We start from the raw sequence: 19045 nt of genomic DNA on the forward strand, positions 1-19045 counted from the left end.
TTTTTTATTGACTAGCCTTATATTGACTAGCAAATAGGGCGGGTTAAAGGTTTTTTGCCTTTCCTTTCATTGGCTCTGCAAGCGAAAACTGTTCTGTCGAGATTTCAAGGCAAGAAGCTAGAGGCTGGAAGGTAGTACTAATGCAGAAGTTTCTTGAGTTGTGGTTAGTTGAGACATTTACTCTGGAGCCTATCAAGGGAATCCTCTCTCTTTTACATCGGTTCATAATTTCTTGCAGTTTTATTTGTACTTGTTTAGAAGATACTGTGTAAGTATCAGTGTGTGTCACCCAAAAATTCCAACAAGATGGCAGCGTTTTTCTGTCTTTCAAGGACATGTCATTGGGGATGTACCTGTATGACTGAGTGCCCTCCAGATGCTTGTGACCAGAATGCTTTTAGTAGTAGTAATTTCTTGGCCCACAAACTTGTGAAGTTTCATTGTCCTGGGAGAAAGTATAAAACTCCAAATGGTTGTTGCTTCCCTTGCTTTCAATGTGTCACCAAGGCAGAACCTGGAGATTGCCTAAATACGTTTCTCTATTTTAATTAATTGCTAAATTTCAATTTGGTCTTGATTAGTTAATTTAGAAATATTTCTCCATTCTCTTTATATTCTTGGCAAGTTAGATATTCCACAACCCAGGAAGAGCAAACACAGCTCAGTGTGTGTTGTAGTTGACTGTACAGTCTCTATACATCAGCAGGATCTCGTGGATGCTGAAGTGCCACAGCAGGTTCCACATCTTTGTGTTACATTCTTTAATTAAGGTGCGGGGAACTCCTACTGAGCACATCACCTGTATCCTGGACTTTGCATAAGGTTTTACTTTTGATGCACTCTGTATACACATTTTCACTGCATTTTTTTCTTTTTATTGAGAGGCATTAACTGGGTGATTTTAACATAAGCCTGTTTCTGCACAAAGAATATTGAAGTAGAGATTGTATCTTAACTCACAGTTCCCTTCTGGTTTGCTAACTCCTTCTGGTTTACTAAGAGTTCTCTTGTGCTCAACTTGAATACAAGGTACTTCCTCTGTGTACTTCAGGACTATGCCAGCATCAGAAAAAACATGAAGAGTAATGAAAGAGTGACCCCCATAACTGGTAGAAACTTCCTGCCCCGTAAGTTTTAGCTGCTAACTCAGACATCAAGCTGAGGGCTGTTAGTTCTGGCTGATGGAGCCAGAAATCCTGACTTCTACCATCCTGAAAAGACACCACTTGTTGGCTGCTTTTTTTACTAATAAGTTATCTAAGAAGGAAAGTTTTGTGTATCCCACAGTAAATGTGTGTCTTTGAGATCTCCATGGTCAACTTTGATCCCACAGTCATCATATCTCCTCTCTAACTCAGTTTTCAGCTTTAGCTACTTGTTACATCTTTGAATTGGGATTGAGGGTTTGAGGAGGAGTGCTGGTCCTTCTGTCATTCTTGACCTTGCTTGGGGGCTGGGGAGCTACATATATCCTCTGTGAAGCTGCAGTGAACCATACCTTACTGTGCAACCTTCACGTGCTGCTCTATCAGAGGGAACTGTGGTTCTGTAAAGTAATCACTCCTTTCTTTCATGTTGATGTTCTGACATCATTAATACTGACAGTACAGGTCTGGGAATCATTTGCTAGTTAGATTGAACAGTCTTTCTGCTGTCTCAGCATTGACAGGTTGCAAAATGTTTAATGTATTACTTCATATTACAAACACATTTCAGTAACAAATCCATTAGCAGATCTAAAAATCAAAATAGATGCTCAGAATTCAGAAGTAGGATCAATCTAAAATTTTAATGTATTGCTCTTTCTTAGCATTTTCATCTGTGGATAGCAGTTCTGTACATAATAATTGCCATCCGCAGTGCTGGAACAGTCGTACAGAGGCAGGGAAATGTAGTCAAATGAAACCTTGGTCAAGTGTTTAATCCCAGGGGATTGCAGGTATTTCATAACAGTATTTTATGCTTTATGTTGTTAGACTAGGCAGTACCTCTGACGCCAAAGCCAGTAAAGAGATAGTGAATATATGAAGAAAAAGTAAAAGCATACAGTGAGAAATCTTAGCTCAGTAGGAAATGTGTTGCCCGCTTTTTAGATCTAAATGGGTGCTTTGGCACATTTTACGCATGGATTCTCACATCAGAGTACAGGAATTACTCTTTCAAATGCAATAAAGATAATTTAGATAGCTGATTTGCCAGCTTTTTGATTCTGTTGAGTGTATAAAGCATCTAGCTAGTTCCAATGCCATTGGTGGATAGAAATTAATGATGTAGGACAATTATAAGAGGTGTTTTTAAGGAAGATGATGTATTAAGTGTGTTTCCTTCACCTTTTGGATATTTATATTTTGAATGTTTTTGTAGATTAACTGCAGTTCATAACATTTCTATTTAAGATTTTATCAGAAGTGAAGTTTTATTTTGATTAATACATATGATATTTAAAATATTGGGTGACTTCCAAATAATTCTTGTTTTTAAATTTGAGGGCTTCCAGCAAATGTCAAGTGTTAATCTTAGGCCTGCTCTTAAATTCTAATCAGCTAAGAGCATAATTGTTCAGTAGAGAGTGAAGTAAATTACCTTCTTACACACAGTGGCTTAGAGAACTAGTGGGAAGGAAGTTCCAGAATTGGTGGCCATGTGCTCCAAAATGCAAGGAAATGCTCTGCATACTGAAGATCCCATTAGTCACCCTCCCTTTGAAGAGACAAGGGTAACCTTTGCGCCCTGGTGTCTGAAGTATTCTTGAAATTAGTGGGACTCCTTCCAGTGAGTGCCAGGATTTTAAATTACGTCGTACAGGGGATGGCTGTTGACATTTGGATGAGAATGGAGCAGTGTCGTTAAGTGCTCTACATTTTGGAAACTTTGGAGCCAATTTGTTCTGATTTTCTCTGTAGGTTACTACTTTTCTAGAGCCTGGCTCTTTGGGCGTGTGCTGTTTCTGTGTGCAATCCTTTAGGAGCCAGCTGCATAAATATGCAGTAAAGGGGAGTACTGTCCCTTGAAAGCAGGAGGTGAAGGCTGGTGGACATAGCTGAGTTTATATAAGGCCAAATCCCCTGATACGCAGTTGTGGGCAAAAGATGACTCTGGAATCACTATGAATTAGGCAAAATGTGGTTTATCTTAAGTTTTAGGTACTTCTAGAAATCTGGTCCACTTGCACTCTGCTAACTTTCAGCAGGATCTGTTGTACTTGACTGGTTCCTCGGATGCCTCTGGCATGGCATCTGAAGTAAAGATCAAAGATTTCCCAAGGGGAAGTGGAACGTGGGGCTGTGAACGTGTTCTCACTATTTAAATAGTCATTAGGCCAGATTTTGCTGGATTCACAGATGCCCAACCAGTCTTCCATATTCATGAACACTCTTCATCTGCTTTGACAAATGGTGCAATTTGAGAATTGAGCTTTCATCTTTTTGCTCTGGATTCACCAACCTCTGAATTTCTGAACCCAGTTCACCTTGGGTTCAGAAATTCAGAGGTTGGTGAATCCAGAGAAAGCTACAGGTGAATCTGGCCATTTAATTTTTATCTTCAGCTGGAGTGTTATTCAGTGAAAATCAGTAATGTAGATTTTACTCCTATTTTCTGTACATCTTCTGCTGGTTTAGAACATAATGACCTTTTCTGTGGGACAGGCTTTTGAGTTACCTTTCTGCCAGCTCTTACAGAATTTCCCAGTATCCTCTTCTGTATTCATAAAATTTAGAGCCTAGTTTATCACCTGGTGGAGAGCAGGAGGAAAAGCATGTAGTTCTTTGCTGTTCAGGGAGATGAGGCAAAAAAATTTAGTGCAGGTTCTAAATCATATTTTGAATAAAACATAATACTTCTTAAAAAAACATTTACAGAATTTCCGCAAGTAAAAACAACAATATAGTGACTGTGCCAACACTCAACATTTGCAATTCCCATGTTAATATTGTCAGTGGGTACTACTGCATTCAGTTTAAAAAGTGCAGCAAATCTACCTGACCACTAAATGGCACTCTTTCCTTTTCAGAGCCAAAACCAGAGGAAAGGTGTTTAAATCAAAGCTGAGGGATAATATGCAAATGGTTTTTTTCTTATTATCTAGTCTCTAAATTGTTGTTTGTCACTAAAAGAAAACTGACTTATTTGTTCATTCTTTGCTTTGCATTTGGTCTGACTGGTAGAATCTGAACAGAAACTGATGAATTTGTAATGGCTTAGGTTTAGCTGTTGCATGGTTTGTATAACTGCCTTCTGTAGAGAACTTCACCCATAACATGAAGAGAAGCAACTGAATTTCTTTGCAAGTTAAATTTTTATTTGATTCATGTTAGGAATTTGAATTACTCCTCATTGCTAATTTTTTTTTTTTTTTTGATGTTTAATGAGGTTAGAGCAAATCTCATACAGGCCTTGGTGGAGACCACTGAGCTCTGGTTATTCTGTTTGCAGCATCATTCTGTGTGAATGATGCATCATTGTCCTGTGTGGTCTGCTCTCAAGTTTTTCAGACATTTTCATATGGGTGCCAGTACATGGTGAGTTAACAGACATCTGCATGTTATGCAGACTTGTTACCTACGCAGAGGAAAATATTTTTTGAAGAAATTAAACCCGTGTAATTTTATATCTCATTTTCTGATACGTGATTCTTCTTCCACTCCATTGAGTTCTATGGGGCTGCAGTGTAAATATCAATATCAGATTTGAAAATTATGGCAAGAGGAAAATGGTTTAGGTAACTTTGTTAAAGAAAACAGCCTCCAAAATGCTTTACTACATGCTAATGCTAGTTTTCTTGCCATGACCTCTTGTATAATTAAAAACACTGGCTTACAGGTCAATACAACTGGAGCATCCCTGTCACACCCTTGAAGTGTGACTTGGAATAACCAACTTTTTTGACTCTTACCTCAGTTCATCAAGTCCAACCTCCCAAATAGCAAAGTGATTATACTTTGCCAAGTTATGCTATGCAACTTTAAAATATATACTTGAAAAACACACATCTTAGTTTTAATCTTAATTTAAATATGTCTGTAGACAGTCACCAATTTTGTTTAGTATTTGGGGTTTTTTTTTCCCCAGTAGTTAATTTGCTTTTAATGCTACTGTTTGACTTCTGTTTATTTAGGGAGGTCTGGAATTTCCACCTATACAGGATCACATGCAGTGTAGTGTATCTTTCAGTCATCTTTTTGAGAATTTGAAATGGTAACCGGGTTGAGCCCGAGTTCACTGACTTCAAAGTCACCAATTCCATGTTTGTATAGCCAAGGCTTGTGTTGGATATTTTTGCAGTGGCAGCACAATGAGTTGCTGGTTTACTCTGAACCAAAACTGCACTTCAGAGGCGTAATGATAGTCTGTATTCTTTCTTACTAGGGCTGTAATCCTGCACTGAGCTCCATTTGAAGGGTTTGTTATAATCATCTGGTTTAATTGCTCTTCAAGATTGCTGAGCTTGTCTCACATTCCTGTCATTTTGATCCCAACCGTTTTTGCCATGCACAACCTGTTCTTATTTCAATTTATTTGTCTTTAAGGTAAAATACATTGCCCTCAAAACTTGGTTGGATTTCAAGCCCGAGTGTTTTTTTTTTTGGTGTGGGTTTTTTGTTTTTTGGTGGTTTTTTTTTTTTTAAATATTTGAGACTTTTAGAGAAAGTGTGTAAAGGCATCACCATAATGATCAATGGTTTTATTGCTTTTCAGAAAGATGCATATATATTACTTGACATATGCTTTATATGCAGCACAGATGTATGCCTAGAAGTTTGTACTTCTGAAAATCAATTGGAAAAATTATGCTGTTATTTTGACCATTAATTGGAAGAACTCCTCAGATCATTTACAAACCTGGCATAGCAGTGACCTGTACTCTTCAAAGTTTTGCATCAGGACTATAATATTGAACTTCTGGAAGAACCACAGGATGTGCCTGTGCCACATGTCAGATCAGATGATCCCAGTAGTTTCATTTGGCCTTGAGATCTAGTAAATCATGTGCAGTAAGCACAAAGCATAGCAAAATCTGCAAACTGTGCAAATGGGCAGACTTCTAAAACTGCAGGTACCTCAAATAGTATTCTCGTTCCCAGTTTTCTTTGTGGCATGGGAGGCTTTATATCATTCCTCAGCTGCCACTAACCTTTCTTGTCCCCTAGCCAACTTGTGAACATCATATCCCTGGTATTGCATGAAAAGCTGTGTGAACAGCCTAGGAAATTGCTGTACTGATTATCTTCTGGAGTCCATCTTCTGCTTGCTGTCGCAACACATCCGTGAAGAGCCTTCACTTTGCAGCCCTCTGAACATCCAAGTGCTCTTCCTTTGCACCCAGGTTTAGTGGGTGCCTGCCATAGGTTCCCACAGGAGGAAGGTGTTGTGTATTCTGTTTTATCCCCTGGTTTAACCTGCTCTTCCTTAAAGCCTCTCCATTTCCCCTCTCGGTTCAGAGGTCTGTCTCTAAGTGCTCATGCTGGCCCCTCCCTTTGCTGCTGGAGTCCTGAGTGGTGAGGCTGTGGGTGGTGACCTTCCCGCTTTCCCCATTTCCCCCGTGCTTTGTGGTTGCACTGGAGCAGTCCGCTGGAGCAGTAGACAGCTGCTTGCTTATGCATGCTTCTTTGCCGGATTGTTAAATGACTGCAGAGACACTTGGGCTGGGTTTGCTTTCTTGTATGAGTGTATCACCTTGAAGAGAGCAAAAGTATAAAATAAATTGCATTTTATAATAAATACGGACAATATGTTCCCAGAGAAAAGAAAGTGAGATCTTTTCTGTTATGGGTCCTCTGTTCGTTTCAATGTCTGGTGTAAATTTCTAATAATTGGTATGTAAGTGACTTCTGTGAAGGCAGGGATGAGTCTGGAATGGCTATGACCAATGTGCTGCTGTAGGGACTGATCACTGAGTTGCTTGTCACTGGGGTTGACAAAGGCTGTCATTCTGCAGCTGAAAATATGTATAGCTCTACTGGCAGCTGTACCTGGTGCTCCTGCTAGTGACTGCCAGCACAGCTATAATAGAAAGCCAAATAGCCTCCTACTCCTGCAGAACAAAAATACCTCGTGTCATTTTCCTGGTGAGCTTTTGTTGTTAGAATCTGCAAGGAAAGCTGACGTTGTGATTTTATTTAATAATTTCTCTTGGGAAACTGTGCTTTTGGAGGTTTATCTGTGTATTAATTTTGTAAATAAATTTCTTGTGACTACAGCCATTCGATAAAAACCACAATAAATTAATATTTATAAATCAGTCTTTATTTCAGCTAGGCCAAGAATAGTAGTTGAAGCCAGGAGACTGTGCTCCTGAAAATACTTGCTATTGAGTTTTGGCAGTTTTGCTTTCAGTGAGTGACAGCCGAGGATATTGTTGTCAGAGTAGTCATTCCTTCAGGGGATTGTATTATGCCTACAGAAATGCCCGGCAGGCGTTTTTGTATTCCTTCTTTTAAGATTCCGGTGTCACAGTCACTCCTGTTTCTCTCTTTTTCTTGAAGGCATCACAAAACATAAATGGAAACCCAGATGTTATCAAAGGCGGAACTAAAACTATTATTCTTCTCTTGGCTGAAAAAGGAAGTTGGAGGCAGCTGGCTCTTGCAGCTGGTGGCATCCCTCTTGGGATTTCCTCCATGTCCTGTAGGAAGAGAGACAAAGGTTTCTCACTTTCTGGTACCTTATGGCTATTACCAGGGCATGGCTTTATGCTTGCACCTGAAACTACCACTTCAGTACTCCCTTTTCCATTCTTACTGGAAAAGTGGAGTTTTGGATTGCTCTGTTTCCTTCCATCACCCAGGACCTGCCATGTCTGTCTTTCTTACTACCCAGTGAGACAGCATTGCCAAGAATGTCAGAGGCTCCCAGAAGGGGAAGTCTGGGTGAACCTTGTTTCCCTGGTGAACCCACTTGCACCTGTATTCCATGGTAAATTAATTTAATTAATTTAACCAGTTATCTTCAAAGCCTCTTTGGGAATAAACTGATGCACTTGTTTGGCCCACATGGTGATTACCACCATGCGTCCTAGACCAAATGACTAATGACCACTTTTTATTCTTAGAGATATTCATACTGTTCAATTATGAGATTTCCTGGAATTTGGCAGAATTAGGTATGATTGGTGGGGTTCCAATCTTCAGTCTTTCATTATAACCTTTCCCTCACACAGTTGTGTATTTATGCACACAGTTCTTATTCATGCTTGTGTCACAAAACAAGTCATAGACTAGAGTGCTAAAAAAACAAGCTTGTGACATCATCCTGACTGATAGTGTTGCTAAAAGCTAATGAAAGTTAGTTGTTATTTTAAAAGTTCTATTATTAACACTCAGCTAATGCTTTCTGGCATTGAGAAGCAATGTCTACCTACTGGATACAGAGTATGCCTTTATTTTTAAGGGTTGATTTTTCAATTCCTGTGTAGGCTGCTTGGAACAATATTTGCTTTAAGTAGTTCACTGTGAATAAGAAAGTATCTCAGAAGCAGCCTCAAGCACAAATAGATGCATTTAGAATGTTTTAGGTGTACAGCTGAAAAACTAACCCACTTAATTTTCTGTAAATGCAGTTACAGTTTCTCCTGGCCTTGCTACAGTGATCCATCATTGCAGGAACTGCAATGCATCAAGGAATGGTTGGTTGTGGAGTGGTCAGCAGGGTGGCCAGAGCTATGGAACAGGTTTTGAACAGGAAGAAATGCAGGTAATACAGCCTGTAAAAGAAATGATTGGCTAAGTATCCAAAAGAAGTCTGTAAAATCCAGAGTGGAACGTGAAGGGGAAATTGTGCATTGTCTTTTCCAAGACAAAAACTAGGGGAGTCAGATGAAACAAGCTGGTGGCCAGTTTAAAGTGGACTGATAGGACTATTTCTTCACATAACCTATATTCAGCTTTGGGAGTCTACAGGACATTGTGGATGCTACAAGTTCATGCAAGTAAGTAACTGAACAAATTCATAAAATCCTTGGGGGATTAGTAAATACAGGCATAACCACTTTGTAAGAAGCAAGTCTGCAAATCACTGTAGGCTAGGGGAGGCTACTTGAGAAGACTGATGAGGAGTTAAAATGCTACCTGAGGCATCTTTCTGCCTCAAGAGAGACCAAACTGTAGGTTACGGGCGGGACGGATGGAGATGGAGAGATCTCTATAGGCAGGTCTTGGGACACAGTCGGTTTATTGTAAAAAGCTTGGGTATTGGGGCACTGCTCAGAGCTGCCAGACTCAGCTCTGAGCAGGCCCAAGAGAGTAAGCAGGTGAGAGAGAGAGAGGGTGTAAGAGCAAGAGTGGAAGTAAGGAAGGAAAGGAATGAAGGGAATAGAAGTGTCTGAAGTCCTGGTTACAATACAATAAATCATCTTCTGTACTGAATATTCTAATTGTCACTAACCAATCTAATACAAGATACAAATCCTATAGCATTTACATACAGCCTATAAGAGTTCTTATATTACCATAGAGTGTTACATCTTAACTTCTAAAAACTACTCTTTGGACCCCTTCTGCTGAGCTAGTAGGGTCTGCTCTGACCCTTGGACCTGTTTGCAAGCAGAGGGTATTGTTCCATCAAGAGGGGATTATCTTCAGTGGCCATACCATTGTTTTCTAGTTGTTCAGTAACTAAGACCTGGTATTTCAAAAGTGGCTTTCATTTCGATGTTGCCTGTAGTTTTCATATTCCCAAAATCTTTTGTCAGGCAATCATATTTACAATGCTTTTCTGTTTCATCTTCCCCAACACCAAACTACAGTCGTTCTCTCAATACAGTGGAGTTAACAGAAAATATGCAAGAAGTGTGCCACCAGTATTGTCGTTACCTATATGTGATTATTTTAGGAATCGGTGTTTCCATGACTTACCATGTCCCTAGGGTCCTTAGGTGATCAGGGTATACCCTTTCATTCAGGATCAGAGCTAACATCAGCATTCCATTAGGCATGAACATTGGAAAATTACAGTTTAATTTCTTATGCATGGAGTACAAGTCACCAGACCCAAATTTCACTTGTGGCTCTTACTCTGTATTATCACAGTGGTTTGTGACAACAAACTTAGGATACAAAAGCAAGGGTGCAGATACTCACTGCAGAATTGCTGGTGTGAGAGCGCATACCAGTGTAGACAGCAAAAAGCAGATATGTGTGTGCAGCCTTTGTGAATACTGTAAAAGAGCCGTGAAACATAAGAACCTGATAGAAAGTAATTCATTTGCCCATAATGGGCCTGTAATTGTTGCTATTACAAAATTTCTGCTTGTGACTATGTTGTGTTTAAGAACTGGGCCTGTGGTTTTATTGCAAAATTATTACAGCAAACCCTTTGGGGACTGTGAGCATATACACACATTCTTTTAAGTATTCGCTTGGCCAATATTGTGAAATGTAGCTGTTTCTAAAGGACAAGAGGCCCTAGAATAACTGTTGAACAAATAAAAAATAGAGATCCATTTAGTTTCCTTTTTTCTCCAAAGACCATCATCAAATCTAGAATCAAGCAGCAGGAAAATTAGGCTTTTTTAATATTATTTTTTAATACTAGGTGCTTTTTTTTTTTTAATATAAGTAGATGGGCAAAAATAGCTTTCACACAAGGTACCTTGACCTTTTGTGTTGCTTTAGAGACTGAAAGTCTCCTTGGGCTTTAGGGTTTAATAACAAAGTAGTAAAAGACTTTATTGTGTTTCTGGGGTTGAGAAAGAGGATATGGATCTGAATTCATACATGTGGTTTTGCTGAAGTGTTTCATGCAGGTGATGTTTGGGTTTGATGGAGAGACAAGTCAGAACCCTGGTTCTTTTCTGAGCTCTCTGAGTGGCCCAGGACTATCAGAGGACATATCTGTGCAGTCAGGAAGGGATTAGCATCGTGGTTAATCACAGTTCTTCCTGGACATACCAGAATTAATAGACTGGATTTCAAGATCCTTTCTTACGTGCTGTTTCTAACGTCAGCAGCTTTCCTGGCAAAATAGCTTGACCTGTGTGTTTTAAATGTTCTCTTTCTTTCCTCAGCTCTTCACTTGTTCTAATCTACTAAAGGAATTTACAGTGTATCCACTCTTCCTTTTTGGTTGGTTGGTGTGTTTGGGGTTTGTTTTTTTGTTTGTTTGAGCAAAATCTCTGTTTTAATTATAGCAGTTCTTTGTCCTGAATTTCCCTTATCTGAAGAATCTGTATAGGGGTTAGATATTTTGCAGCTCTTCCTTGTCCTTTGCTTAGAGCACCTCAGAGGGTGGCTCATTTCCTGAGCCTTTTCATGGGAGAGAGACATTTAGGAAAACACGTGCCAAGATGTAAATGCCTGCACTGAGAATTGGTGTTCCAGAGTTATTAAAACAACGTCTGGCCTTCAATAGTAAAAGGGATGTGGGATTGGATACTTGGGATCCGGATGTTGCTCCCTCATGCTCTAGTCCCCTGTCTCCTACAGTGGCAGCTGATAGACATTTCAGGGTAAAGAATTCAGTGCTTTCCGTGCTCCTGGCTGCTTGCCTAGCTTTTGACCAAAGCAGAAGGGTTTTTGGTACAAAACAACGTCTGTTTCCAGACTTGATCTGTCTCTTGAATGATGAGAGCTGATAATTTTAAACTTCATAGGCATAAATGTAAATACTTTGAGTTGTCAGGATAAGTGCCCAGCTTTCTGAAACCTAGAAATACTTCACTGTTTTCATGTCCCTGTGTCATAATTCCCATATGCTTCATTGCACACTGCTTATGAACATTTCCCTTCTGTTTTCTCTAAGCAGGTAGTACTTGCTGCTAATTTCATCTTGCATCTTGTGTCAAGGGAGACTTTTTTTTTTGATAGCAAGCAGTGATAACCAGATTTTCTTTCTCCTCAATTAAAAAAAAAGGGGGGGGGAAGGGTGTACAATTAAGTGTTCGAAATAGGTGATGTAAATGACATCCCTAGAGCTTAAAAATCTTTTTATTCTCTGGAGAAACGCATTCTATTCAGTAGCTGTTGAAGGCTTTCTACTGTCCTACTATTTAGGGAATTAAAATTTTTTCACTGATTGGTTCAAAGTAGAAGAAAAATGTTTAATTAGTCATTCTCATTGTTCTTGAAAGAAACAGCAAAGGGAAAAAAAGCGCTATTGTTTTTCTTCTCCAGATGTAAAGATCTGTTTTGATAGTGAGTGATGTTCTGGGACTGCTTAAACCAGCTAGGGTAAAGCCAAGCCAGCACTCTTAGTGATAAATGTATGGGGTACTTTTAAAACACTTGGCGATGGAAGAAAACAAGCTGTATGTGTCATTAAACTGGAGGATCTGGGGAGAAACTGTGCAGCTTGAAAAGTAGTACAGATCTTTAGAATAGTAGTCTGTGAACTTAGATTGTTTTCCCTTTCTGTAGTGTTCTCCTTTGCATGACTTGTAATTGGTAGGCAGTGTCTTTTGTTTCACTGAGAAAAATATGTTTCTTTAACATAGAGTAACACATAGTAGCAATGTTCCTCCGATTGTGTTATTTCACTGCAAATCTTAGCTTGTTCATGTAATGGTTGAATTGCGAATAAAGGACTGAAAAATACCATCTCACTTGCATGCAAATTGCTTTTTTTTTCTGAAGGTATTCACTGTATAACACATTCTGACATACTAAATGTTAGTTTCTTAAAGAAACTGCTACAGGTAGTGTGAAATTGGCTGATTGTTCCCCTTGTTGGTAGCTTGTGCAGTTTTTTCCACCCTTCTGGAGGTATGCATCAGGAATAATGTAATAGGCTGAGCCAGCTGATTACATTGATGGCTTTGCCAAGCACTAGCTCAGATGACTGAAAATTCTGCTTTCCTTACTGATTCATGTGGGAAGGCTAAATTTTTAAGTCCTTTCTGGATGTTAAGGAGCGAGTTGGACGTGTGAGAGGATTCATGATTAAAAGGAAGAATCCCTTAGAATAATTGTTTTTCTGATATTTGTGATGTTTTGAGGCTCGAACAGACTTTGATTCATAAAGAGTACAGCATGTAGACATCACGAATAGTCTTTTTTGGGGTAATGTAAGCCACTTGTAGATTAAAAAATGAAGGTGTAGAAATGAAGCTACACTTAAGAGTTGAGTTTGGAATGTAAAATGCAAACAATCTAAAGTAAAACAATGTCCATCCCCATCAGTGTTAAAATTGAGAGTCCATATTCAAGCATGTTCTCATTATTTTAATGCATGTTACGAACAGATAGTAAGAGCATACACTCCAGTAGGTGAGAATTACTTGCTGCTGTGCCATTGCTATTTCATGACATTTTAGTTAATTATACTGTCCCATAATGACTTATGACTGTGCACAGAGACTTGAGATAAAAAGGAGGAATTGTAGTGGTTTTCAAAAGCGAGACCAAAGAGTACTGCTGTTTGGAATAGGGGGGATAATAAATTCCATGAGCTCCAATCACTGGATGACCACTGGGTTTGTCTTCAGCTGTAAATTAGGGGATTTTACAATGCCTGTGTAGCATTTATTATTAAACAAAAGCAATTTCACAGTTTAATTCATTCGTGAAATTTCTGTAAAGAGTGGGAGATTAGCAGTGTCTTCTTTGTTACTCATGATTCCCTCTTTTATCTTTCTTTGTATCTGCTCTGATGGACAGTGCCTGATCTAGGGCATACCCTCCCCTGTGATGCTTGTCACCAGACCTTTTACAAGTTCTAAAGTAATAACTTGATATTCAAGTAGTACAACAGGTCTTCTGAAGAAAAATATGTATGTGCTTCATCCTTTGTGCTCCCTGTTTTATCAGTTTTTGGTTAAAATTCAGGTACTGAATATCAGTGGTGCACTATGACAAGCCTATCTTTTTGCAATTGTTTGACTGTAAATAAAGAGACTAAGAGACATAAATGTTCTTATTTGCACCTATTCAGTTGCTGGTTGTAATGAGAAAATACTTTTTTATAAATTACTTGGTGCCTACCCAGCAGAATCATGCATGCTGGTAGGTAGTCTGCTGATTGTACATGATATAGTAGGATGTAAAATCACCTAACATTCCATTTTTCTTATGTTGTCTCTTTAGTTCATTGTAGTTTGCATTAGTTTCATCTTGATCTGTTGTGCATCAAGCTATAACACAAATCCTGCTTTCATGCCTGTAGTCAATATAGAAAGTTCTCTTTGTGTATGACCATGTTTTGGAGATGTGTGTCCATGATAGTGACAAAGGATTGAGTAATGCTGGTTCCAAAAAAATAGGGAAGGTGAGGCTTCAGTAGTGGTCAGTACTGGTCACCTTAGGTGCCTTAGTCACTTAGCACAGTGTGCACATTAGTATTTAAAATACAAACATAAACAATACTGGACAACACCAGATGAATAAAATGCAATTACAAGCACTCCCTGAAAGGTTTCCTTCCTGACAGCTGCCTGTGCTCAGCCATTTGTGCTGCCTGCTGAATGGCTCAGAACTGCTCAGAAAGCAAAAAAAGACATTTGTAGAAGTAACCGGCCCTGACCTGTTCCTGTTAGTGTTTCAGGGGGTTTGTGGAGCACCAGTGTGTCCTGTTGGTGTGTGCTGGGTTTGGGCTGAAGGTAATTCGTGCCCTCGGGGTAAAATGGCACAATTAGCTCTTCTTCACCTAGTCAGGGCAATGTGAGTGAAGTTTTACTCCAGTTTTGCTTCTTTTGTAAGGGGAGCACAGGCTGTGCCAAAGACGTGTTGTCTGTGGGCAATAAGGAGGCACACGATTGTGGAGAATGGAATAATAATAAATAAATGTCACAGTTCAGAATTCCCAGTTGTACCAATCTTGCATAAATGTATGTACTTGTGAAATGTGTTCTTTCTGGTTTTGAATTGCTGAGAGGTTGCCACAGTCATTCTGGTTTTACAGGTGATGTTATTGGATCTGTGTGCTTGTGTGCACTCTATGAAATAGTTCTGTATGTTATAAAATACTGTCTGTCTTTCTTTTTAAACATAGGCCACCACATTATACATTATAGTACCAAATATAAGAAGCTGTCATGCTTTGTTCAATAAAACTAACTCTTAATTCCAGCTTGTATTTTTTTCGGAAAGGCATACCTTGGCTGTAAAGGAAATCTATAGCTTCAAAATCAGTAGGAATGGTCGCTGCTAAAAGCTGAATTACTAGTGGCACTTAAAATTCAGAATTTAAGAATGTGTATGACTTGTAACATACACAATTATCTTTCAGAGGTCAGAAACTTTTGGGTATTCATTTATTAGTGCTAATTGAGCCAGGGATCATTCTTCCAGTTCTAAATATTGTCTAAGTTGTAACATTCAGCACAGTAATACAGATACAATTTTTATTAAAAGAAAGCATGACTCAGTATATCAGTTATCACTTCTAGACCACTTGGATTTGGCCTTTTTGGAGTAAAGTGAGTCATAACAGTAAAAGGTGAAAAATAAATCACTAATTAGATTTTTTCAAATCTATTTTCTTACAAAGTCTAAAATATTTGAAGGTGGGAGGTTTGCCTGGAAACCACCCATTATTCTCACTCTTATTTTCAGTCTGTGATGAAAAAGAACTAAGAAGTGAATCATATTCTGGTGTCATTTATGAAATGTAAGTCCTTTTAGGATTCAGACACACCAGTGAGCTAGAGTAGACTGACAGCAGATCTTGTGCTAGGTAAAACTTAGTGAATGATCAGTCAGTGGCAAAAAAAGTGCAAAGTAAGCCTGTTAGAAAATGTGAAAAAAAATGGCATTTCCATTGCATGTGACCACAGTGAAGTCTGATTAATCATTTGCATTTGTGTTAATCACAGCATGAATCTATTGTTTCTTTTTTTTTTCTCCCTTAAAGTAGAAGCTGAGTTCACTGTTTAACACTGATATTTTTTGTCTTTGCAGTGTGCCGGGAGGACTCATACCAGTCAATAGTCTCATGTGCTGCTGTAGTACTTACCCCTGTAGAGACGACAGTGGATACAAGGAAAAAAGAACAGATGATCATGCCTGATGTGTCCAAACAGTGAGTTATTCAAATAACACAAGCTTTTACCAGTGCAGTTTAAACAACTGGCCAGATTCCTTCTTCTGGATATGCATATACTCCCTCCTTTCTCTTTCATCAGGGCTTTCCTAGGTGTTTCCAAAAGAAGAAACTGGCCTGAGGCTAAGCTGCTACTTTTGTTCATTAGCCTACATTTTTTCCCAAGACTTTTGGTAATGACATATATAGAGGGAATGGGCGTGTGTACTCTGAGATACTGACTTTTTAACAGGTTTGACAAGGTGATTTTTTTTTGTTTAAATAGGCCTTTCATTCTTACAAGTACTTGATTTTTATTATATGTAAATGCTTAGCTCATCTGAGATATTTCAGTATTTTCCAGTGACCATTTTAACACAGTGATAGATAATATGATGGCATCTTCAAAAGTGTGGTAGTGTTCTTCCAGGGAAATTCTGTCTACTTAATTAGACTGTATTTTGGTATCTTGCATTAGATGAGAATCATAACCACAGAGTGCACAGTAACATTTGCCTTGCAATACCAGGCAGGATGGTTATTTCTTAATGATTGAATCCTTGGAGAGTAGAAATAATTTTTTTCTCATGAAGAGAAAGGAAAAAAAAAATTGTAAGGCTTTATCACAACACAAACTTGGGGTCTGTGCCTTTTAAAATGTGGAAGGTATTAAAAAACATGACAGTGGATAACATCATTGCTGTACTTACCACTTATGTTTAGTTTTCTGCTTCTCTTGGTATGTACAAATTTAGCTTTGGACTTGTCTGTGGAGTCCTGGCTTGCATGCCTATTACTGTAAGAAAATTAAAACATCCCCTCACATCCCCAAAAACCACTGAAACATCCAAAACACCACTGGTGGACTAGAGTAGATTAGATGGGATATGATATTGCTACAGATCTGTCTATGACTTAAGTTTGTATCTGACTGTGGTATCTTTTTCAATGTGGTGATAAACCCATTTCATCTAGTTTACCTGTACTCAAAATTTAACACAGTATGTTACCTATTGTCTAGGTATTACTGCAAAGGCCTTGTCTGAAATGCTGTTAGCATCTAATTGTTGTAGTGATTCAGTTGTGTGGCTCTCTGAATACCAAGGGATTTGAAAGGCACTGGGCTGCAAAATACTGTGCTGAAGTCCAGAATAACCTTTCTGGTTAGCTCAAAGCAGCACAGAACAATTTTTCTTCTTTTTGCTAAAAGGCAAACCTGCACTGTTGTTTGATTGGCTTTTTCATCCACTGTGATGAGATTCAGCATTTAATAATCCCTTACAAATTCAAAGTAGGAAACTCTGGTATTTGTTTAGCATGTACTGAATGAAGCCACCTCCTCAATTTTTGGTGTTTGGGTTTTTATTTTTATTTTTTTTTTTACAACCTGATTAGTGATATCTTCTAAGAACACAGACACAAGTAAAGCTTGTCTTAAGCACTCAGAGGTCTCAGAAACACACTCTAACTTCTGCTACTCTTTTGATACTCATATTTAAAAATACGACCTGTGGCTCTGGAATTCTTTCGATGTGAAGCCACCTTGTGCTTAAATAGATTAAATGTATTTGAACTTCTGCATATGAAACTGCATACGTGTATTAGTATTTTTAGACCAACATTTCTGAAAAGTACATTGGAGATGAAACAGAACCATCTTGCTTGAAAAAGTTTGCAACTGGAATTCAGTAAATTTTGTAGAAACCTTCGAATTAATAGTAGGGAGGTGAAAGCATGCAGCTTCAAGAAAATCTCCAGCATTACGAACAAAACATCAGCTACTGTTCACATCTCCCATTTCACCTTGTGCTTCCCACATGGAGGTAGTTTTCTTCATATCCAGTTAATGGAAGCAAAACAGATCCTAATTCCTGTGTGTAAGTATCCCAGTGTTATCTGTCTCCCGTGCAGACATGCCCTTGACACTTGTTGAGTTCCATTAACTGGAATGCAGACTCCAGGTATGAGGTGGTCTGCATGTGTGGATTATAGTTATTGATACTCATATGGGAAAAAAACATTGATTCTTTGATTTTTATGCTTATCTTCATTCGTATGGTTTTGACTTGCATGTCTAAAAACTATGCCTGTCACAGTGATGATGAGCAGTGGTCAGTCATCAAGGTTCTGTAGGGAGAATTTTCTGCCTTCAGACCCTACAGGGACAGAGTATGTTTAGACTAACTAATGCTTTCTAAAGGTACATAAGAAAGTGTGTAATCCAAACCTGATAAAATGCATATTAATGATAATAAAATGTTAAACAGATACAAATAATTTAAAATAATCTTGTATGCCACAGTAAAATTATATCCAAGAGCTTTAGGACTCTAGAAGCTGTGAAGACTGGGCAGAGAAAAAAAAAAAGCTTTTAATACTACTTGTGTACTATTTGATTAATGATGTTATTTTGTTTTAGAAAGAAGCTGTTTAGTGTTTTTAAATAATGTATTTGCTTAATGTATTTTTTTTGTAAGCAGCAAATGGTGCCAGAAGTGGTAGCAGCAAAGCTAAACGACATTTTGTCAGTGATTAGATCTTACCAGGATTGCAGGAATAAAAGGCTAATTTTATTTCCCTCCCCTGTATTTTTTATTGGAAGCTCAAGCCATTTCATCAGGGAGTCATTTCATAGTGATATGCAGGTAATTGCTGACTCGTTGCTTGTGCACTGGGCAAAATCCCTACCTCAGATATTCACCAGGGGTGGATTTGGCAAGAGGCAGAGCATGCCTTTGTGGTTTTTCTCTTTCCACTCCACAACAGACACCGAGGCAGAGAAATACATGATCAGTGTGAGGTCAGGGTGAAAAATAAGAAATGTGAGCTCTGCCTTACTTTGTCTTCTCAGCCCTCCATGTTGTCTAGGATGTTGCATTAACTTTGCTATATTTTGTAGAAATACAAGACTTTAAAACCTCTTTCTGTCTTAATAGTTGAAGTTATTGAGGCCTCTTTGTGTTGCCATAGTGATACATCAGTCAGTTGTTCTCTAAGGTGCCCAGATGCTAAAACAATTGGAACATTTTGAACAGCGAGTTCTGCTTACAGAGTCCTAATTTTAGTCCTTCCTATCTGAATTCGCATATAAATAAAT

At 38.5% G+C, this 19045-nt stretch overlaps 1 protein-coding gene across 4 annotated transcripts in view; it reads left to right on the plus strand.

Annotated features, from left to right (window-relative positions):
- The window catches only part of CCSER1 (coiled-coil serine rich protein 1), a 625930-nt gene that overhangs the window by 144181 nt on the left and 462704 nt on the right, over window positions 1-19045 (plus strand). For all 4 annotated transcript variants that reach the window (XM_039551164.1, XM_039551165.1, XM_039551166.1 and 1 more), the window contains exon 5: window positions 15828-15948. In XM_039551164.1, the coding sequence (XP_039407098.1) occupies window positions 15828-15948 (121 nt within the window). The remainder of the gene's footprint in view (window positions 1-15827; window positions 15949-19045) is intronic.

The sequence above is a fragment of the Corvus cornix genome, chromosome 4 (genome assembly GCF_000738735.6).
Source record: "Corvus cornix cornix isolate S_Up_H32 chromosome 4, ASM73873v5, whole genome shotgun sequence".
In the NCBI taxonomy this organism is placed as follows: Eukaryota; Metazoa; Chordata; class Aves; order Passeriformes; family Corvidae; genus Corvus; species Corvus cornix.